Source organism: Chiloscyllium punctatum, chromosome 5 (assembly GCF_047496795.1).
Source record: "Chiloscyllium punctatum isolate Juve2018m chromosome 5, sChiPun1.3, whole genome shotgun sequence".
Classification (NCBI taxonomy): Eukaryota; Metazoa; Chordata; class Chondrichthyes; order Orectolobiformes; family Hemiscylliidae; genus Chiloscyllium; species Chiloscyllium punctatum.
In genome coordinates this window covers 114741661-114765378 of record NC_092743.1, presented here as the reverse complement: position 1 = coordinate 114765378, position 23718 = coordinate 114741661, and the positions used below count along the sequence as shown (strand labels likewise).

The 23718-nt window shown below is 39.6% G+C and overlaps 1 protein-coding gene across 1 annotated transcript in view; it reads left to right on the top strand.

Moving 5' to 3' along the window:
* The window catches only part of fbxl2 (F-box and leucine-rich repeat protein 2), a 180947-nt gene that overhangs the window by 133830 nt on the left and 23399 nt on the right, over positions 1–23718 (top strand). Inside the window, exons 13-14 of the mRNA XM_072569603.1 lie at positions 3180–3240; positions 6307–6351. Coding sequence (XP_072425704.1) covers positions 3180–3240; positions 6307–6351 — 106 coding nt within the window. The remainder of the gene's footprint in view (positions 1–3179; positions 3241–6306; positions 6352–23718) is intronic.

The window sequence follows — 23718 nt, the reverse complement described above, 5'->3', positions numbered from 1 at the left end:
CATGGAATCTTCTTTGGAAGGTGCTAATTGTGCATTACTTTGGTCCATTGTAGATGGGTGGGGCATTAACTGGATTTGCCTGTGCTCCTGTGAATACACTCTGTCTTAAACCATAGTTACTGAAATTGGGAGGTGCTGTCTTGCAGTTGAAGATTTTGGAAATGAGTGTTCATAAGTGAGTAAAGACTGGCTATATGGAGCAAAGACTCAAGACGTCACTGGAATCTAGATTGCAAATAGGAGAGGAAGCAACTGTTATAAAGTAGAGAGCAATATGGTGATATGATGAGTGGATGGGATTTAAATTAAATATGCAAGCTTATTGGTTAAGCCTAAAGGATTTTTACATTGCTGAGTAAAATTGTATGCATGTTTAAATTTAGTCACTATGAAAAATGGTGAAAGTTATTTTAACAGGGGAAGAATTGTGTAGATTTGGTAACATTAGCTCTTCAAGTAAATTGTTGATGTTTACATCAGGTATATAACTACAGAAATGTTTCAAAATCCTGGGAATGGGAGGCTGTGATCTCAAACATACATTCAAGATTGGGATTTTGTCCAATTTTCCATCTTTTAATGCCTTTTTCTCATGACTGACTTGAATTTTGGTTTCAGAGATGTCTGTAACATGCTAAATTCCTCTAGTACATTGTCTTGACAAGAGGGTTTAAGTTATAGGGAGAGGCTGGATATGCTGGCACGTTTTCACCCTGGAGCATCGGTGGCTTGTAAAATCATGAGGGGCATAGATAAAGTGAATAGCCAAGCTGTTTTCCCCAGAGTAGGAGAGTCCAAAAGTAAACTGCATTGGTTTTAAGGTGAGAAGGGAAAGATTTAAAAGGGACTCGAGGAGCAGCATTTTTTCACGCAGAGGGTATGTGTCCATGAAATAAACTGCCAGAGGAAGTGGTAGAGATGAGTACAATTACAACATTTAAAAGATATTTTGGACCATTACAAGAATAGGAAAGGTTTCGAGGGATGTGGGCCAAATGCAGATAATTGGAACAAAATCGGTTTATGAAATGAGGTCAGCATGGATGAGTTGGATCAAAGGGTCTGTTTCCATGCTATATAACTCTGATTCTGACTCGTTGGATGCATTTCAATAATAGATTATTTCTTACCTGTCTTAATTGGTATTCATCCACATTGCAGTGTTCAATATACATTTGTTCATTATCATGATTTGCAAAAATTAAGGTAAGGGAAAATTATGTTTATTCCCAATCATTTGTTGCCATCAGTCGATGTGATTTCCTCTTGAATAGTGTGATCTTTGTTGGACTGGGAAGTGTTACTATGTAAGCTTGATACATTTCTGCAACAAATTGTGCAGAGAACTGACTGGAAGTGGAGATTGAACTTATAGGGGGACGGAACAAGATGACAAGTTTTTTAAAAAATGTTGCTGGTGCTGCGATGAAGTGATGCTGAGTATTTCAGCATGCTTGACCTGCATGGAAGACAGAGATGGAGATGTTTAGGTATTGAGCCATTCACCACAGAATAGCTATCCTTTGCCTTTTTTCCTTTCTTGTGGTTTCTGATTATGCGTCTGGTCTATGACTCTGTGCCCCAGATGTTTGTGTGGGATCCTGATACTGTTAATGTGTGCGTTTGACAATTGACCTTTTTCTCATTGAATTCTAAACATCACACAAGGTGTTTTAAAAATTTGCTTCTCTTTATCCCTGAATTTTAGATTAAGACCAGTTATCCCTCTACAATGCTCCAGCAGAAATTCACTAATTTAGCATCTAAGCTCACCATTATCTTTGTCTTAGGACAACTGAGAGTGCATTGAATCACCACTCCCAACACCCCAACAAATATGTACATGTTAGATAATTTTTAATCTGTTTTGCACACTGCTTTCTTTTACTTGCTGTTTAATATAGATTATTTGGTGTTTTTATTTTTACACTCAAAAATTTCCTAAATTTTATCATTGTATCCTTTTAAAGTTGTCCTACATTGAAAATGTACATGAAAGACACATTGGGAACTTTGCAGCCTTCTGGACTCCAAATCAAGTTCAACAATTTCAGGGCTTGAGCACCTTCTCCCATGTTCCTACGCCAGCTTCCCCAGACAAGGCCTTGTTGTCACTTGGGCTGCTACCAAACAACCCATGGTCAGCCACGAATAGTCCCCATTAGCAGCTGCTTGTTCTCTTAGGCTGACCTTTACTGCTTTGTATGTCCAACTGTTATTCTGTCTTTGGGCTCTATCTGCACCTTTTGTTTACTTCTCATGAATCACATCATTTGTATACAGGGCAATGTCAATTATCTGGATGACACGGGCGGGGAGTAGTTTGTTCGGATAACCCAGTTTACCCAAGCATCAGGACCTTGATCTTGCTCAGATAATCTGAAATTTGGATAATTGACGTTTGGGTAATTGAGGTTCTGTAAATGCCAACCCTTTTTAGCCACTATCAATTCGGAAGAAGGGTCACTGGAATTGAACATTAACTGGTTCTCTCCACAGATGCTGTCAGACCTGCTGGGGTTTTCCAGCAATTTTGGTTTTTGTTTCTGATTCCCAGCAGCCACAGTTCTTGCATTTTTTAAAATACTTAAGACTTTTATTGTTGAATTTTCTAATTTCGGTTTAACTTTTCCTGGAAGTTGGAAAAACTGAGTTGAGTGTTGTTCTGAGTCAAAAATAAAACCTTGTTTGAAATCAGAAAATGCCGATCCTGCTTCTAAGCGCTTTTGGGATGGCTTCCAGAAATTGCTCTTCAAAGTTGACCTCAAATATTTGTCTCCTTTCAAAAAACTGCATGTAGGACAGTATAGTTGCGCCTTGTGTTTGCAAAAGATGAATAATACAGAGAAAAATATTCTGTACCTTTTTTAGAATTTCAATATATTTTGAATTTCAATATATTTTGAAATTACTTCATAATCAGAAAGGTGTATGTTGCACACAGGTTTGAATTGCATTGACAAAGCATGTCAAATTAATCTCCATAAAAAGGGACCTGTTTTTCTCCATAATGACCAGCCAACAAAGTTGTGCTCATAGATATCCCAATGTTTCATTTTATACTTTGTTCTAATTTTGATAATACATCATTGATAGATTAGAAAGATGATGTAAATTAAAAGTGCTCAATATATTGAGAACAGAGTCTAGAAATAATTTGAATGTTGTAATTCTTTCAGGATTTTGGAAGTAGCACGATGTTCACATCTGACAGATGCTGGCTTTACAGTTTTAGCAAGGGTAAGTATTTTTGGCTATGCGCTTTTGGCATCTTGGTTTTTTTTTAGGTGAACATTATTGTCTTTGGTTGAGAGAAGTACCATTGATGAAAAGGGAGCCATTGAAATTTTCCCCAGTCTCCACATCCCAAGTGGAATAGTGGTATACCTCTGTCAGTTTTGCCAAGAATAAATCATCAGGCTAACTTTGAACCAAACCTATGAGATCCAGGTTTATTGTTTCCTGTAGGGGTAATGCATTCATGATCCAGTCCTGTATTTGTGAGGAGTTGGTAAAGAGAATCACAGAATTGTTACACTACAGAAGGAGGCTATTTGTCCCATGTCTGCATTGGCACTCTGAGCACTTTGACGGTGCCATTCTCCTGCCTTCTTCCCACACCCTTGAAAGTTATTATCTAATAACCACTGCTTCAGTTTAAAGTGCTGACATCACATTTTTATTCATCTACACTTCCAGAACCACTGGCTGTGTGAAAAAGATTTTAAACATGTCGTACTTGCTTAATTTACAAATCATTTTAAATCTGTACTCTCTTGCTGCTGTTTGTTTTATGAGCTGGAGCAGTTTCTCTGACTATCTATTCAATCCAGAACACTCATGATTTTGAAGCCTTCTATCAAATCTTCTCTTCGTCTTCTCAACAAGGAAACAGTCCCACCTTCTCCAGTATATATCCACAACTGAAGTTTCTCATTCCTGGATCTATTCACATAAATTCTGCACAACCTCCAATGCATTTACATCCTTTCTAAGGTGAACCCCAGAAACTACACACAATACTCCAAATAATAAAGGGTAGAGTCAGAGTGTACAGCACAGAACCTGACCCTTTGATGCAACTCGTCCATGCCGACTCGATATCCTAAATTAATCTAATCCCATTTGCCAGCATTTGACCCACATTTGATTGTTTTTGATGACTGAAAGGTTAGTGAGAAAATGAGATTGAGGTGGCGAGGCAGAGGATTTGGGAGGGAATGCCACAGTGGCAGCTTAACAGGATCGAGAATAACAACCATTTTTAGAGTGAAGGAAGATTATTCAGATTCTTCCCTCCTATCTATAAAGTGTGATGATGGAGCTGGGATGGTGATAGACAGGTGAAATTTACATTATAGTGAGATTTAAATATAAAGATGAGTGTTGAAATTAAGGCTGAGAGAATCTTGAGCCAATGTAAATCAAAATGTGGTGAAGAGCAAGTGGAACTTGCTGTTAGATATTTTACAGGCAGATCTTTGGATGAGTTGAGATTTATGTAGGATCAATGCTGGGAGACCAATTTTGAGACCACTGGAGTTGTTAATTCTATGTGACTAAGTCTTTGAATAACTGAGCTGGAGGTGAAAGCAGAAGATATTGCAGTGGAATTAGGCAGTATTCGTGAGCGAGAATTGTATTGAATATGTCACTGAAGTTATTAATAGCTTGGGTTGTGCCTGAGGCTAGTGGCCAAGAGGGTTGGAACCAGTGTTAAGGATATAGTTACTTGAAAGCAGCCTTGACCCCAAAGTATATTTTAATGAAAAGTGCATTGTGGTTGCAATTGGAAAGCAGCAGTCACTGCCAGTTACATACTACCATCAAAGGCTACTTCTGTCTTCTTTTGTGCAGTACATTCAACATTGTTATGACTGAGTACAGAGGTTTCTCCTAAATCTGTTGGTTTTATTAGTGGTTATCTTTGTTTGTGACCTTGAGGTTTGGACTTCATCAAATTTGGAAATAATTCTGTGCATTTGTAATTTTTAAAAACATCTATTACATTGCTCAGTTTTTTTTTTAATCCCCTGGATAAAAGAGCTCAGGCCAATTTAGCTTCTTTTGATGAGTTTATCCTCTTGATTCTGCTGTTGTCCTTGTTTCATTTGATTTGTAACTGTCACAAGGACCATAATACAGTGAAAAGTATTGTTTTGTTTGTTAACCAGAAAAATCATGCTTTGCATATGTGCATTGGGATAATAGAACAGAATGCAGAATATAGTGTTACAGCTACAGAGAAAGTGCAGAGAAAGGTCTACTCTGTGAGGTCTGGTCATAAGTCTGATGGGGTGGGTGGAAGAAGCTGTTCTTGAATCTGTTGGTACATGTATTCAAATGTTTGAATCCGCTGCCTGATTGAAGAGATCAGAAGACAATATAAACCAGGGTGGGTGGGGTCTTTGATTATGTTGGCTGCTTTCCCGGGGCAGTTGAAAGTGTAGACTGAGTTAATAGCAGGAATGTTTTATTCGTGATGAACTGGACTGCATTCACAACTCTAATTTCTTGCGTTCTTGAGTAGAGCAGTTGCCATACCAAATTATGATGCAATCAGATAGGGTGCTTTCTATGGTGGGTTTATAAGATATAGTAAGAATCATTTGTGGACGTGCCGAATTTGCTCAGTCTTCTGAGGAAGTAGAGGATTAGGCGTGCTTTCTTGACTGCAGCATTTTAAAGCAACAGTAACTCTTCCAATGCCTCTTATGTCCTTTATCTAATACAAAGAATGAAGCAGCTCAAGAAGGCAGCTTACTACCACTTATCGAGTGTAACTAGGGGTGAGCAATAAATGCTGGCCCAGTTAGCGAAGTCCCTTTCATATGCAGAATAAAAAAAGAACTAGAACCATTCATAGAACAGAAAAGTGCGATCTATTAAAGGCTCTGTTTAATGTAACTGCTCCTCTTTTAAATTCAGCCACTTAACGACTGCACCTCTTGGGTCTTGGCTCTTTTTTACTGGCCTTACTAACTTGTCAATATGCAGTCAGTTTTTGTGTAACTCCGCTTAACAGAAAAATCATGCTTTAGAATCGATGCTTAATGTGTTGGTCAACACGTTTTAAAAGTTTCCAAAGTGCGCACAGAGTCCCAAATGCGTCAATCACGTTACAACGAATTTGCGTTGCTGAAATGTGCGTTATTGCCACATACAGGTCGTTCTGTGATATGATTTAGTTGAACAATAAGTGTACATACTACATTTTCTTTTCTTTAAATTTACGAAGATCTGTATAGTTCAGAAAATGCATAATTTGCTATTATTAAAACTATTTGTTTTTTAATTTTGGTTTAGAATTGTCATGAACTTGAAAAAATGGATCTAGAAGAGTGTATTCTGGTAAGAATTTCTTCTGAGTTGAATATTTCATTTGTATCTGGTTGCATTTAAGCTCTCATTTATAGCAAATATCCTATGTAGCTATTCAAAACTATAAGCAAAGTTTTGTTGTAGTTTGTGGAAGATGATACTGGGTGGCAGTAAGGATTACATTTTGTCCTTTAACCTGTGGTACATAATTTTCTACTGTTTTAACCTAATTCCTCTAGATATTGTCCATGTATATAGCTTTTCCCAATTTACGACTGAAGAAATCCATTCTGATTAGAGATTTTTTGGAAGAGAATTTGAGAAACCCTATGGTTGTCCCTTACTGTTTAAACTTGACAGTTGTTCATTTTGTGGGTGAGTAGCTATGCTTCATTCCAAAGCATTGCTGTCTGCCTGACTGCTTTCAATGAATAGTCACGTTACCAAAAAAACTAAATCAAATCAGAAAAACTGAGCTGGGAGAACTGGCCACATCTCTTTCATGGTACAAATGTGTTTTTTTTAAAAAATGCTTGAAAGCCTGTTGCCTGAGACAGTATCCATTATCTATCATCAAGCTGACCCTAAAACCCTTCAAACTTAGACTTTTCAGAGTCTGTGTCTTTTAGGAGCTCTGTGGGGGGCAAATAAAAAGCCAAGGGCAGCATTGTCACACCTACCCCCTTTTAAAAAAAACATCAATATCCAAAGATTCCTTCATTTTAATACCCCTTAATCTTAAACTGTTAAGTACTCCACAACACCCATGTACATTACATTGACAGTAATCATGCAAACATGCACTATTACATTTTGTTTCAGTCTGTTTTACTTCTGCCACTGAATGCCTCCATTTCTCATTCAAGTCTTGACAAAATGTTGGCAGTCACGTTCTCGTCCTGCCACGTGCACAATTTTCAAATTGAGTGGCTGTAACGACAAGCTCCATCTCAACAGTCTGGCATTTTTGTCCTTCAATTCCTCCATAAACTTCAATAGGTTATGGTCAGTGTCATATGTTATTGGTAACATAAACATTGAAATGTTGTAACGCCAATACCAAGCTCAAAGTCTCTTTCTCAACTGTTGAATATTTCTGCTGATGAATGTTCAGTTTCCTGGAGAAAAACCCGATAGATCTTGCTATCTTATTGTTGTATTCCTGTAAGGGCACAGCACCGACATCCGCATCATTTGCATCGCTTGCCACCTTGAATGGATTTGCGTGATTAGATGTGGCTAATATTGGAGCAGTGTTTAACACCGCTTTCAGGTTGTCAAATGCCTTCTGACAGTCCACTGAAACTTCTTGCCTTTCTTTTGCAACTCAATGAGTGAAGCAGCCACACTACTAAAATTTGGTGCAGGGGGATCTAAGATGGCGACGATCTGAGAAGATCACACTGCAGAGCTTTGCATCACAGCAGGAGCAGGACGGTCCTTTAACCTGCCCAACCCAGGTCATCAGGATTTCTTGGGGCGTTGGAAAGATTGTGGAGCCCCAAGAAACATTTAAAAATTGACTTACCTATATTTTCAGCTGTCCAGAAATGCCCAAAAAGGGAGGAGGAGCATCCGAAGCCGGGTCTGCAGCTCAGCCTGCAGCAGCCTCTGAGCTGATTACTCTCCAGGACCTGGTGAACCAGCTCTCAAAATCTCGCGAGATGCTGGGGAAACAGATTGAAGAGAAGCTTGCTCCAGTCTCTCTCATGCTGCAGAAGCATGAGCAGCAACTGGGAGACCTGGAGAAGAGGACAGAAGAGGTGGAGCACAGGGTCACAGTGGTGGAAGCTGATGCCCGTTCATTCAAGGATGAGATCCAAGCCCTGAAGACGCAGGTTCGTAATTTGTGTGACCAAGTGGATGATCTTGAAAACAGGGGCAGGAGAAAAAACATTCGGATCATCGGTCTGCCATAGGGTAAGGAAGGTGAGCGGCCGACAGAATTTGTTGAAGATTGGCTTCCAAAATTCCTTGACTTGGAGGCTGGCATGAGAGGATTGAAGATAGAGAGGGCCCACCGGGTTGCAGCGCGGAGGTCGGGTCTGGGTCAATGCCCTCGTCCTTTCCTGGTGCGTTTCCATCATTATCGGGTTAAGGAGAGAGTCATGGAGGCTTCTCGACTCCAGGGGAAGGATCCAAAGGCCCTAATTTAGAAGGGTCTAAGATCATGCTTTTTCAGGACTTCTCAGCGGTGGTGATCCAGAAACAAAAATTATTGTCAAGAGAAGACTGAAGGAGTTTGGGATTCAGTACTCTGAGATATCTGGCAGTGCTTTGGATGACCTTAGATGGATCCATGCATCTCTTTGACACATCGGAGAAGGCAAGAGGCTTTGTGGACAAACTAACCTAATTTAAACAATTGTAGTATGTATAAATATTGTTGCTTGGGTATGCATTTATCATTCTGTAAAAGAAATGGAGGAAATCCAGTTGGAGCTTTGTTTTTTTCCCCTTTTTTTCCCTCTATTGATGATAATTTGGTTCAAACTATGTCTGGCGGTGGTTAAGGTGTACGTTTTAAATTTCTAAGTTAGGACATACCAAAGGATGGGTGGGGTGTTTATTCCCCTTTTTTTAAATAAAAGAATGTTTTTTCTTCATATTGGTATTCTATGGAGTGTTTATTCTTTTTAGCTTGTGCTTGCGATGCGGGTCTCGCTGGCAGAAGTGAAGGTTGAGATGGTTAGATGCCTATTTATAGGCAGTTCGGGATAGGTCGTTGCCCCCTCTGGGCAGGGGGTGAGTTCCCCTACTCAGTGCTATTGGCGCTTTTATATATTGGTTTGTTTTCTGGTTTTTGTTGTTTTTTATTTTTATTAATTTTGTATGTTTGTTAAATGTAGTGGTTTTGGTTTATGTAGTTTTTGTATTTGGTGGACCATGCAACACTAAGGCTCAGCAATTTGTAGTTCGGGTTCCTCCTCTCTGGAATTTAAATGTAATTGCAGAAGATTATGACCAATGATTTGATTAAATGGTGTACCTGGAATATCAAGGGAAGTCACTCACCAATTAAGAGGAAGCGAGTACTCTTGAGTCTTCGAAAGGAGAGGGTGGATATTGCTTTGTTTCAGGAGACACATTTGAACGACAAGGAGCATCTGAATTTACAGCAGAATTGCTTTGACCAAGTTTATTTTTCATTTTAATACCAGAAGTAGGGGAGTGGCTATATTGGTTAGGGAAAAAATCTCATTTAAGTTGTTGGAATATGTTAAAGACATAATTGTAATTCTTAAAGCCTTGATAAATGGGGAAGAATATGGTATTTTAAATGTTTATTGTCCCCCAGCTCATCCTCTTAAATTCTTGGTAGATGCTTTTCCTAAACTGATAAGTCTCAAATCTCGGCACATCATTATAGGGGGAGATTTTAACTGTCTCATGGACCCCACAGTAGACAGGTTGCCTAAAGATCCCTCGATACCCTCTGCACAAACTAAACAGTTTGTGGGTTTGTGTGGGGAATTAGGGTTGGTGGATGTCTGGTGGTGTCTCCACCCTACAGGTAGGGATTTCAAGTTTTTTTTCCAATCCTCATAGCTGTCACACGAGGATTGATTTTTTTTTTTTCTGACCCCTGCAGTAACCATGGATCTGGTGGCATCCTGTACGATTGGTAATATTGCCATCTCTGATCATGCTCCAGTGTACCTCATGGTTAAGATTAAGGATGTTACAGTGGATTCAAGGTACTGGTGAATGGACCCCTTTATTCTCGTGGACAGTAAGTTTGTGGAGTATTTCTCGAGGAAATTTCAGGTATTCCTAGACATCAGCATAGGCTCGGTTGATAGCTCATCTGTTCTCTGGGAAACTGCCAAAGCTTATACCAGGGGGTTAGTTATTTCATATTTCACCAGTAGGAAGCGGCAGAAGGGCGAGCAGCAACATCTCCTTGAAGTACAGTCGAAGGCAGCCGAGAAGGCCTATTTTGACAGAAGGCCCATTGGTCAAACTACAGAGGATTACGGCACAGCGGTCTGCACTAAATTCTGTGCTCACGCAGACGGCAAAGAAGGAGCTGGCTTTTGCAAAGTCAAGGTTATACAAGCATGGTGACAAGCTAGGCAAATACTTAGCATAGCTGAAAATGTGTTGCTGGAAAAGCGCAGCAGGTCAGGCAGCATCCAAGGAGCAGGAGGATCAACGTTTCGGGCATGAGCCCTTCTTCAGGAATGAGGAAAGTGTGCCAAGCAGGCTAAAATAAAAGGTAGGGAGGAGGAGGGGTGTTGGAAATGCGATAGGTGGAAGGAGGTTAAGGTGAGGGTGATAGGCCTGAGTGGGGGTGGGGGCGGAGAGGTCAGGAAGAAGATTGCAGGTTAGGAAGGTGGTGCTGAGTTCGAGGGTTGGGACTGAGACAAGGTGAGGGGGGGAGGGGAAATGAGGAAACTGGAGAAATCTGAGTTCATCCCTTGTGGTTGGAGGTTCCTAAGGACACCTCTGGGACACCCGCACCAACTAACCCAATCACCCTGTGGCTGAACACTTTAACTCCCCCTCCCATTCTGCCAAGGACGTGCTGCCTGACCTGCTGTGCTTTTCCAGCACCACTCTAATCTTGACTATATTGAAACAGTGTCTCACCAGGCCTTTAACTACCATGGGTTTGCTCATCCTCACTCTCTTCCTCACTAGCTTACCTTCATCCTCCATTTTCATCCTTTTTAAGCTGATTTCCCTGATGAAGGACTTATGCCCAAAACTACAATTCTCCTGCTCCTTGGATGCTGCCTGACCAGCTGTGCTTTTCCAGCACCACTCTTTTCAATTCTGATCACCAACATCTGCAGTACTCTCATTCTCCTTTCCTGTCTAAGTGCCAATTTCTGAATTTCAAATTCCCTCTTGTTCTTCTCTCTCTCTCCTTCCTTCTCTCTCTCTCTGTCTGTCTGTCTCTCTCTCTCTCTCTCTCTCTCTCTCTCTCTCAATGTTGCAATGTTGTGTTCAAGCGATTTGTTTGTTTTTCTCTTTCTTCTGCTTTTAATCATAATTCAAAATTTTATTGCTGCTGCCCTCTCCTTGTCTTTTGCATCTAACTCAAGCTGCTTCATTTTCAATTGAATATTAACCATCAAAAAATTCTGGCGGTTTTTCCAGCAAACTGAAATGCTCAGCTATTGCTGTAGTTATATCTCCTTTCCTCACAGAAGAAGGCAGCTCCAGCTCCAGAATGTCTGCTAATTCCAGCAGCTTGGCCTTAATCAGTTTTTTCAAAATCCCCAAAGTCACTTCTTCTACCCCTTGGCACCAAAGGTAAAATCAAACACACGGTCTTACAGGAGACATGTCAGAGAGGAGGATCAACATGGACCTGCTTCTTTTGAGTCCAGCAGCTTTAAAACTGCCCGACTGCTTTCAGCGAACAATCAGACTGCCAAAAAAAATACAAATGAAACCAGAGAAAAGCTAAGCTGGAGAAATGGCCATTTCTCTTTTGTACAAGTGTTTATAAAAAACTTGAAAGCATTTTGCCTGAGGCAGTACCTGTTTGCTATAATCAAACTGGCCCTAAAACCCTTCAAACTTAGACTTTTCGGAGTCTGTGTCTTTTACGACCACTCTGGAAGAAAAGACCAAGGACAACATAACCTTGTTAAAGGAGTAGCATTATCACAAATGGGGCTACATTAATATAGGATGGATAAGTTGGACCGAAGGGTCTGCTTCCATGCTGTATAACTCTGACTCTGACTCTGGTACAGTGATAGCAGAAGAGATCTGAAAATAAAGCTGATCTCCCATATGGGAGAATACCAGATATCACTATATACCATGCCACTATGGAGTTATAAGTTTCTTATACCAAAAAAGTGCCAGACAATGACTCTGTCTCTCACAATTTATTCTTAATCTTTGTTGTCATTGTCTTTGCTGAATCCCCCACTGTCGGTATCCTGAGGGGCAGCCATAAGTGACCAGAGGCTGATGATTTTGCACTGCCCAAGTCAACTCCTAACTCCCTATATGCCATCTACTATCTATGAGGCACAAATCAGGATTGTGATTGGGTACTCTTCACTTGCCTGGATGTGTTTAGCTCAAGTTCAAAACCATCCAGGACAGTCAAGGATGATTTGTGATTGGTGGGAAGGGGGAGATAGGGGCAGATTCAGATCGGTCTAGAGAATTTAATTTGTTATGGCTCATACTAGGCGAATCTTGGCAATATTAGGGCATTCATGTGAGCCCAGCCAACAATGAAAGAAATGGCCTAATTTTTCATGCTCTCTATGTCCTGTTTGTTTTTCTGAAGATGACTAATACTCCTTCAGTCTTGCATTTCTGGACTTTTCTCCCCTGCATGTGTTGATTTCTCAGAAAACATTGCTGCTGTCACAGATGGTAATAGTCAACCTTATCCATGTCACTTTTCATCCTGAGCCTATCAATATAAAATCCCACAGGGACCATTTTTATTTTTTTGCAACCTGTATAAGCACTTTCCAAACATTTGATGGGGAAAGTAAGCATGCATTAAATAAGGTTTGTTTCCAATAGGATATTGACAAATTTATGTAGCCACCAGAATGAGTGTTTAAACGCAGTTCCATTTCCTTGGTCAATTGCCATAACTCCACAAAGCCTGTGCTGCTCAATCTGGATCCAAGTTGAAAGTAATTTCAAAACACCCTTGGCATTGTTAATTGGAATAAATATCTGTCTAAATCCAATTAGGAAATTTGTGATTTGATGAGCTGGTTTTGCGTTGACATCCAAAATATCTTCATTAAATCCCAAAGTGAGTGCACTCTGAAAATGAGTTTTTTAAACTGCACACTGTCCCAACAGACCATTTCATACTGGTTAAACCTTCCCAGTTTGACTCTGATAATAATTACAAGGCATATTTCACATAGAAGACATGCGTTGATTGGTTGCTGAGCAGATGCTATTAGCAATGGCTTTTCAACATCAGTAATTTTGGAAAAGTGTATTTCCATACTAGCACATGAAAAGTATAAATTTGGAGGCAAAGGAGTGTGAGCTGATATGTGGGTAAAAGTGAAGAATTGTTGCTGTGTACGAATCTCCAATTTATAGTTAATAGTACAAGAGTAAGGTTATTATATTTTTCAGTTGCTTTACTTTAATGTATTACAGTGCAGCTTGCCCAAGTGGACACATCTTTGTAACCTAAGCAAGCCCATGCACAACTGCACAAGCTTCAGTTCAGAGTTTCAATTTAAAAATGGCCAAAGCCACACTGAGTTGCAGTCATGAAGCAGAAAGTCATATGGGTAGCACATTTAGAAGGATGGACACCACGCAAGTTAGGGGCAGAGGCAGATAGAGAATGGGTGACTGCCAGGCAGTCCAAAAGAAACAGGCAAGCACTGCAGGAATTCCCAGAGATCCTGCTCACTAACTGCATTTTTGTTCTGGATATTGGTGAGGGTAATGGATCATTGGAGGTTGCAGCAAGAACCAGGACTTCAGCACTTTGGGAGGCCCAGCTGTGTATGTGCGTATAGAATTAGGAAGTTAAGGAAAATGAATGAGTGCTGGAAATATGCTGCAGGAAGGAAGTGCTTTAGATTCTCGGGACACTCGACACTCTGGGCGATTTGGCACCTGTTCAAGCCAGATAGGCTGTATCCTAACAGAGCTGGGACTAAATTCCTTCAGACCGTTAACTCTCCCCAACAGTACCAGGTAAAGTAGCTCATCATCCTAGTGTGGGAGCCAGGAGAGACTATTAGAAAGTAGAACTCATGTGCATGAAATTTTGGGAGAAACAGGTCGTGCTGAAATAGAAATTGTGGTAAGTTAATAGGTGGAGTTGGAGTAGCAAAGAAAACCAAAGAGGTCTAAACTGGATTACACTACATGTATATGACAGCATTGAGAATAGCTAATGAGACTGTGGAATGATAGGTACAGATTGCCAGGTGATATTATATGGCAATTACAAAGGCCTTGACTAAGGAGATATTGGAGTCCAGGATAGATATGGAATCCATACAGTTTGGAAACGGGCCCTTCAGCCCAACAAGTCCACACTGAATCTCCAAAGAGTAACCTACCCAAACCCATTCCCCTACTGCTCTCCATTTACCCCAGACTAATACACCTATCCTGTACAACCTGTGGGAAGAAACTGGAGCACCCGGAGAAAACCCACGTGGACACTGGGAGAATGTGCAAACTCCACACAGACTCGTCGCCCGAGACTGGAATTGAACCTGGGTCCCTGGCGCTGTGAGACAACAGTGCTAACCACTGAGCCACAGTGCCGCCCTGGGTCTTTCCGAAGGTTCAAGGGAAGAATAGATTGGGCTGGAACTAAGGGATAAGAAGGGTGCAATTATATTGCTTGCTTTAGTCTATTGATTCCCAACTAGTGGGAAGGAAGTAGAGGAGTAAGGAAATGGCAGAGAGGTATATCAAAGCAACTTTAATGGGAGACTTCAATTACCTGCATGTAGACTCGGTTAATGGCAGTGTGGTGAGTAGTGAGGGAAAAATGTTCCAAATTCTGTCCAGGAGAATTTCATCGAGCAGTATGTGTCCTGTCCAACAAAGGCACTGGTAAGACCTAGTTTTTGGAAATATGGTGAAATGAGTAAATAGAGTAAAATTGTTTATCCCATAAGTGTTTAGGATAACAGTAAAAAATGAAGTTGGTGAATCCAGAGTAAGAATGATATCTGGCAGACAGTAGACTTCAATGGGGCAAGACTGAAGCTTGGTCTGATAGACAGACTGAATCCAAATTGTTGTTAGGTGAAACAGTAGCTGAACAATCCCTTCAAAGAGGCAATCTGGCACAGTCAAGATATATTCGTTCAAAGGGAGGACTGTGGGAGGTAACGGGAGCACCCGGAGAAAACCCACGTGGACACTGGGAGAATGTGCAAACTCCACACAGACTAGTCGCATGGGGAAAATAATTACAGTGCACCAGGTTGATGAATGAGACAAATGAAATAAAAGTGTGCTTACGACACATGTCAATTGGTACGCACAACTGAGAACCAGGCTGAATATGGAAGATTTAGAAGGGAGGTGAAAAAACAAATGAGGTCCAAAAATGGATTATGGTTAAAACAAAAGCTGGCAGCTACCATACTATAAGCGCAACAATTGTAAAAGGATGACATTGAGAAGTTGAAGTGGGTGAGTAAATAGTAGTTCATTGCAGTGAAGTATAGGGTATGAGCTGATACATGGAGAGAAAGCCTGAAATAAAAGGGACTGTTAGTACAAGCACAGAGGGCCTTGGGAGTGTGCGTGCGTCATCAAAATGACTTGTCCAGCTAAACTTTCTTTTAGAAATTTTGCAGTGTCCTCCGTATTTACAATTCTCAAAGTTTTGTATCATTTGTGCTAACTTCAAAATTGTCCCTGCATACCAGGATCTCAATCATTGTCATAAGGGTTCCAATATCAAGGCAATTGAAGAGAGCTACTTTCTTTTTTTTTAGAAAAGGTACTCTACGTGCCATTAATAGAGACAGAGTACGCGAGTTGGCACGTTATTCTGAACTTGTGTAGGATAACTGGTTAGACCTCATTGGGGTATTGTGTACTGTTCTGGCCACCATACTTTAGGAAGGATGTGAATATATTGAAGAAGCTGCAGAAGGGGATGATGAGAATTGTTCCAGGAATAAGTTCAGTTTTGAGGAGTGTTTGGAGATGTTAGGACAGGTTTCCTTGGAGAGGACAAGACTGAGGGCAGGTTTTTAAATTTTAGTTAGTCACTTATTGGTCACCATGTCTTCAGCTGTAATTTTACTTGTTTGGAAATAAGTCTAAAATTTGGATCAAGGGAATAAAGTTTAACCAATGAAATTGCATTAGATGAAATCGGTCCATTATGTTCAAGAATGGGTATTTTATTTTTGCTTATCTGCAACTTGATGTGGATACCTTAAGAGAAAGGTTGTGAAGCAATTAATGTATGCACTGACTGCATACTAAAAGATAATACTATTGAAGGGAAATCCATAAGTGAGGATAGGAAAGGGCACTTCAGATATTACTACAAAAGACTGGTGGCGATGCTATTACTAAAGATGCACTGGACGTTTAGGAGTGGAACCGTGAGGGCAGATTTACCTGTAGAGGAATACCACAATTGAGGTTTACTAGAATTGAATGGCTACAGTGGAGAAGTTAACAAATACATCAAGGATGTGTGTTGCAGTCACAGGGAATTCCAGGAGAAAGGAATATAACAGTGGCAAATTATGATACAGAAAAAACCATAAGACATAGCAGAAATTCAGCTATTCAGCTCATTGTGTCTGCTCTACCATTCAATCATGGTAGGTTGATAGGTATCTCATCCCCATTCTTCTGCCTTCTCCCTGTAACCCTTGATCCCCTTGACAATCAAGAATCTATCTATCTCCGTCTTAAATACAATCAATGACCTGGCCTCCCCAGCCACCTTGGGTAGTGTATTCCGTAGATCCACCAGTCTCGGGCTGAAGAATTTTCTCCTTATCTCCGTTCTAAAAGGTCTTCCCTTTATTCTAAGGCTGTGCCCATGGGTCCTAGTCTCTCCTATCAATGGAAATATCTTCCCAAAATCCACTTTGTCCAAGCCATTCAGTATTCTGTAAGTTTCAATTAGTTCCTCCCTCATCCTTTTAAACTCAGAGTATAGACCCAGAATCCTCAAATGTTCCTCATATGTTAAGCTTTTCATTCTTGGGGCCATTCTCATGAACCTCCTTTAAATACACTCCAGGGTCTGTGCATCCTTCCTGATATATGGAGCCCAAAACTGAACCCAATACTCCAAATGTGGCCTGACCAGACCCTCCGACGTACATCCCTGCTTTTATATTCAAGTTCTCTCAAAATAAATGCCATCATTGCATTTGTTTTCCTAACTACTGATTCAACCTGCAAGTTTACATTGAGATAATCCTGGACTAGAAGTCCTAAGTCTCTTTGCACTTCAGACTTCTGAATTTTCTCCCCATTTAGAAAATAGTCCATGCCTCTCTTCTTACCAATGTGCATGACCTCACAGTTTCCCATGTTGTACTTCATCTGCCACTTCTTTGCCCACCTCCTAACCTGTCCGAAACCTTCTGAAGCCTCCCCATCTCCTCAATGCTACCGGTCTGTCTCGTTTTTTGTATCATCTGTGAACTTAAACAGAATGCCCTTGATACTGAAAATCTGACAAAGATTCAAAGTTTGGCAATTGGAGCAGACTAAAGTATGGTCTTGTGGAGAGCAACTAAGTTGTGCAAGTGGTTCTGAAGGGGAAGCAGTGCCTGAACAAAGAGTCATCTGCAACGTCACCTAGAATTTTGAGAGTTGATATCAGAAAGTAATTGAACACGAAGAAGATATTTAGACTTTTGGGTGGTATAGAGCCTTAAGGAGAACAAATTTAGGCTACACATATTTTTAAGATTGAATGGAAATGAGCTCCCAGTATGACCTGGCAAATTTATATTTGATTATCTGTTGCAAATTAACTTTATATGTCCTTGTTGCACCTTTTGGGGACAAACCTAATAAGGATGACTTCAGAGGGAATTTAGTCCAACTTGCTTCTGTCAACAATCAATTACAGCGCAAGTCTTCTCAAGAATAGCAACTCCACAGTCTAAACCTCGAACTGCAGCAGGAGCATTCTGCAGGGAAGAAAGGACATGTCAGCAATTCGTAATTTGACCATTATTAACCACAATGAAGTTAACGGTCAGGAGTGTATGACAGCTGCAACATGCTGTACTTTACAAATTGCCTTGGAGATGTATAATTTTTACAATACTGTGTCCAATTTTCTTGAATAATTTATTGATGAATTTCATTTTAGAACATCACAATGTACATTTTTCATTGCAGACTTCGAAAATAGTGTTTAATTTCTTTGTTTCCTCCAGCGCAATTTTGTTTTTGATGCAGATTGCCAAATACGATTACAAACTTTAATTTAATTATTCTGAATGGATTTTACACAGACCACATTCTCATCATATCTATTCTACAATATTTCCAGTAATCTGGTTCCTTTTTGCTCTTTAATATCAAGTGCTTTCTAAATCACAACATTCTTTACAATTTAATTATAAGGTAATCTTGTAATGCTTATTTAAAGGCAGTTCAGATATGTATCAAATATTTGTTTAATATTGCTGTAGACTTTAAAATATGTCATTGAAAGTGATGTCAACTGTATTGTTTGACAAAGCCTGCCCTTTCTTGCATTTAAATAAAGCTCTCATTGTTACTTGAATAAAAGCTGGTCTAGTCAATACTAAGCTCTCAATGTACAAAACACATGTTATCTGATCATTTGTATAAATGCTGTATATGAACCTTGCTGTGCAAAATGATTGATAACTTTCTGTACGACAGTGACTACATTTGAAAATTACTTGATTGATTGGTTGTGAGGCACTTTGGGATGCAGTCAGAGGAAATGAGACCATATTAATGCACAGAGAAAGTCATTTTATCTGCTGCTATTCATACATTGTAACGTTTATGCGAAAAGGCTATTTTAATCCAGTAAGTGTGCAAACACTTTTTTTTTCCCCCAGATTACATCATATTGAGCCTTTTAATGTAACAAAATAAAAAGAGACTTTATAGAGACATTCTAAAACCAAATACCTCACTGAGCTGCATAAGGAAATGTTAGGGTTGTTGAACAAGAAGCTTGGCCAAAGAAGTAAGTTTTAAGGAAGTGGTTTTATGGTGGGACAGAGATAGAAGTGCCAGAGGTTAAGGAAAGTAGCAATTCGCTGATAGCTTCACAACCATGCCCTTCTACATTCACTCCAGCAAAGGTTACAAGACAGCCTTACTACTTGGCTTATTAATTTTGTATTCTGGATTAGTGGTGCTGGAAGAGCATAGCAGTTCAGGCAGCATCCAAGGAGCAGCGAATTGACGTTTCGGGCAAAAACCCTTCATCTATTTCTGATGAAGGGCTTTTGCCCGAAACGTCGATTTCGCTGCTCCTTGGATGCTGCCTGAACTGCTGTGCTCTTCCAACACCACTAATCCAGAATCTGGTTTCCAGCATCTGCAGTCATTGTTTTTACCTTATTAATTTTGTATCAAACATTATTTCTTTACAACCATGTTTTAATTTTTCCAAAATTTATAAGGAAGAAACTTAATCAATTGATTTAATGTTTCAAATTAATTGAATTAATGTTTGTTTTTGTTTCCTCTGCAATCTGGCACTGACTTGGTCCCAAGTTTGCCAATTTGGAGACGGTATCTGTAATTCTAACACCAACAAATTCTGGGCTCCCTGACTCTTCTGCCTTGATTGTGAGAAGAGCATTGATGTGCCATAACATTCTGCTCTGCATTTGTGAGCTATCTTATTTGTGGTGGGTCGCTTCAGTCTGTTTTGTCTCACTTATACTTTGTGCTGTCTTTATTACAAAAGCCAAAAAATACCTACATATGAATGAAAATTGGCCATTGGCTAGCAGCATGGACAGGCAACTGGTAGATAGAATTTTAATATAACAACGTGTGATGTAATCCATGTTGATGGAGGGGGATGCACTTTATAGGCTTAATGACTTGGTTATTAAAGATATGCAGGAACTGAAGAACCTTGGCTTTTATGTCTATTGATCTTTTGAAGATTGAGGGAAATGGTGAGATGGGTTAACAAAATATGTAAGATCTTGGACTTTATTGTGTTATGACATGCTGGTGAGCCCTTCTGTTAATTAAACCAAACACCCAGAAAAGCTCGCCTCACCTTGTAATCTGATAAAATATGAGTGACAGAGAACTCCCAAATCCCACTATTTTAAGAAAATAACCTCAGTTTCTTTTTTAACTGTAAAAGTGAGCATTAAACAACAACTCTTCACAACTCTAAGCCTCCCCCTTTCTCTCAGCTGCATATTACCTGTCTCCAACTCTACAACATTATGCTGTTCCAATAAAATATTTGTTTAAAATGACATCAACTTAATTTCAAAACCACACAGCGGCTGTCATCTTCGATGTTTTTCTTCTGGCTGAAGATCTTTATGGGTTATCGTCTTTTTTTGTGTGTGTGCTGCCTGTGTGCCAATTGCCCTAAAGGTGCCCTTTTAAGAGTCATTGATCTTTTACTGCAAATATGTTTCATATGAAAAGGTACTTTTGATAGAGAGTGTTTCCTAATTTCTTAGGACTGTGTTGATGGCAGTTGCTCTGTAAACAATTTTCAAAATGTCTGCATTTTTATATCCTTAACATCGGATCATCTCATTGGTTTGATGTTGGCAAAACAATAAATTCAAATGCAATTGGATTTTAGTATCCTACGGCATAATTTAAGCTGGTTAAATTAGAATTATTGTCAAAACAGCAACCAACTCTGGTATCTATTTCACAGCCAAATGTTACATATTTTCAATTTTCCAGTACACTCTGTGACTACTATCTTGTCCTATCACAGGTGCTTGTAAGCTCTCGGTGCAAAACAGTATTCACTCTCCCTTAAAGATACAGTGCATGCCTTCAATTTAATAGCAATTGTGTACAATTGCAAGGATGTTATGCTAATTCTTCTGACTAGTTATAAAATTGTGTAACTAGAGTATTCCATCCAGTTCTGATCACCACACTTTAGACTCAATACAAGACTCCTTGAGAGTGTGAAGAAGAGATTCACCAGAATGGATCTGGAGTTGCAGTGTCAGTTGCAAGGTTACATTGGAAAAGCTGAGGAACTTCTTAGGGCAAAGGAAGTTGGGAGGATATTTGATAGAACTGTATGAAACTATGACTGGTTTCAGTAATGTGGACAAAGAGAAAGTACTACTGTTGGCTGAACATACCAGGATTAAAGCATTTGGATTTAAAGATTTGAGTGAATGGGTATATCAGAAGAATCTCTTTAATACAGCAAGTGTAATGTCCAGAAACACTGCATATGAAGGTGTTGGAAATGGAAATGATGAATCATTACAAATAGAAATTGGATGAGCACTTGAAGGAAATAATTTTGTTGGGATTTGAGAATTTTTCCCAAGGAGAGCTGCTATGGACTCTAGCTGAATGATCTCCTCCTGTGCCACAAACTATTTTTGCTTCGAAGCCCACCCAGTGAATTAATAGGCAACTAATTGACAAACCTGATCTACCACAGTTGGGTTCATGAAGGTATCATCAGGCTGAAAAGTAGAATAATTTTGTTGCAACAGTCAAGAGTTAAGGATATCTGAGAGCTACTTGCTGTTTATTGGACTAAACCGCTAACTTTGATAAATGGAACCCACTCAAGCTTTTAAGAGATTATTTTTATGGCCTTGAATGCTAGACAAACAAGTTGGACTTTAGAAGAAGCTTGCCCAATGACAGCCTCTGGATTTTTAATTTCTGTTTTGCCTCCAAGCTGGAAATAGCAAATTCTGTCTCTCCTGAAAAGTGGGAGTGGGAAGAATATTGTCAGTTGCTGTAGAGGTTTGCTGCCTCTCTCAATGAAGTATTTGTGAATCATAAAAGTTGTAAATTTCAGCGTTCCTAACTGTTTCCCAGCTGATTCAATATCTTTGTTCTGCTAATCAAGTCTGAAAGTCGTCTAACTGATCTTCCACTCAAACCAAGGTGTCTTTCAATACACTGTGCCTGACAGTGAATGGACCTTGTATACAGGAAGTCAAAGGTACTGAAGTTTTCCCGTCTATATTTTGTACTCCAACACATGATCTTAATCACTGATGAAGCAGGTTTGAGGGGCCAGATGGCCTACTCCTGCTCCTATTTCTTATGTTCTTATTGCCCTGCAAGGCTGTTTTCTTTGTCACCTACATTTATTCCCATCCATAATAGCGCATCAGAGCTGTGTCATCTATGTGTTTAGGATAAAGGATTATATTCTGTACTTTAATCCTGCATAGTATCTTAGTAGGTACTGGTTTTCCTACTTACTGTAAGAACCTATTTTTGCCTTTAATAAATATTTAGAATTTATTGATGAAACCTTGTCTAAGTAATAAAGAGGTAAATTGATCATTTTAGTGATTGTACCCTAATAGGTATAGGCAGTAGAAAACACATGCACTTTTGATATGGCTTTGGAGTAGTGGGATTTAATTTTACAATGCACTTGTCAGAGTCCTAACAGAATTTCCAGGAGGTATTTATAAGATTGTGTTTGAGAAACAATAGTCAAAAATGTGAATCGATAGCCTGGTTTAGAAAATGTTTGGTAAGTGGGAAATGGCGAGTAGGCATAAATAGTATTTTGGTGGGAAATGGCAAATGAATTCTCAAATATTGAGAGCTTTTTGAAGTTAATAGACAATAAGCTGGGAAGCACAGTGAGTAGTACGCATTGGGAGAAGCAAGTTGCAAAAAGACATGAACAGAGTGGGCAAAAGTGCAATCAATGGAAGCCACCTAGAATAATGAGAGATAATCCACTTTAGGTTGAAGACAAATCGTGGTTTTCCAAATAGTTTAAAGGATGGGCAATGGGATTCTGATGCCATGTCCACAAATCCATGAAAGCCAAGTACAGAAAACAATCAAAAAGACTAACAATGTTGACCTTCATCTTGGATGAACTGAAATACAAAGAGAAAGTTGTGCTTCAGTTGTCTCAGAACTTGGAAAACATCTACCTGTAGAAGTGCATCCAGTTCTATACTGTGAAATATACCTGAGTTATAGCACGCTTATGCCAACTTTGGATGCAGTTCAAATTCATCAAAATGATACATGACTTAGTGTTAAGTTATGAGGGCATATTTTGCAGAAATATGGCTTCTATTCCCTTACAAAAAAAAGAGATGTAACCTAATTGCCTGGATGGGTTAAGCTCCAACAAGACCTTAAGCTGGACATCATCCAGAACAAAGCAGCCCACTTAATTAGCATCACATCCGCAAACGTCCACTCTCTATAACACTGATGTTCAGTGTTGTACCATTTCAAAATACGCTGCAGAAATTCACCAAGGCTCTTGAGACAGCACATTCTAAACCCAGAACCACTGTTATCTAGAAGGACAAGGACAGCAGATGCATGGGAACACCACCATCTGCAAGTTCCCCTTCAGATCACTTGCCATCCTGACTTGAAATATATCTCTGTGCCTTGTGTATCGCTGAATGAAAATCCTGAAACTCCCTCCGTTACTGCATTGTGCACATCCACCAACAGTTCAAGAAGGCAGCTTGCCATCATTCTTTAAAGAACAACTAGGGATGAAGCCAGCGATACTAACGTTCCATGAGAAAATTAAAAATAATTGGTGTTTTACAGGAAACTCTCCTCTATCAGAGGATCTCAAGAGAAGGAGATGTGACCTTAATATTAGAAGCAGGCGGTTTGAAATCTGAAAACCTTTCGCAAAGAGTAGTAGAAACCTAGAATTATCCATGAAAAGGTTATGATGCTAAGCCAGTTTGGATTTTGTCGTAGAGTCGTAGAGATGTACAGCATGGA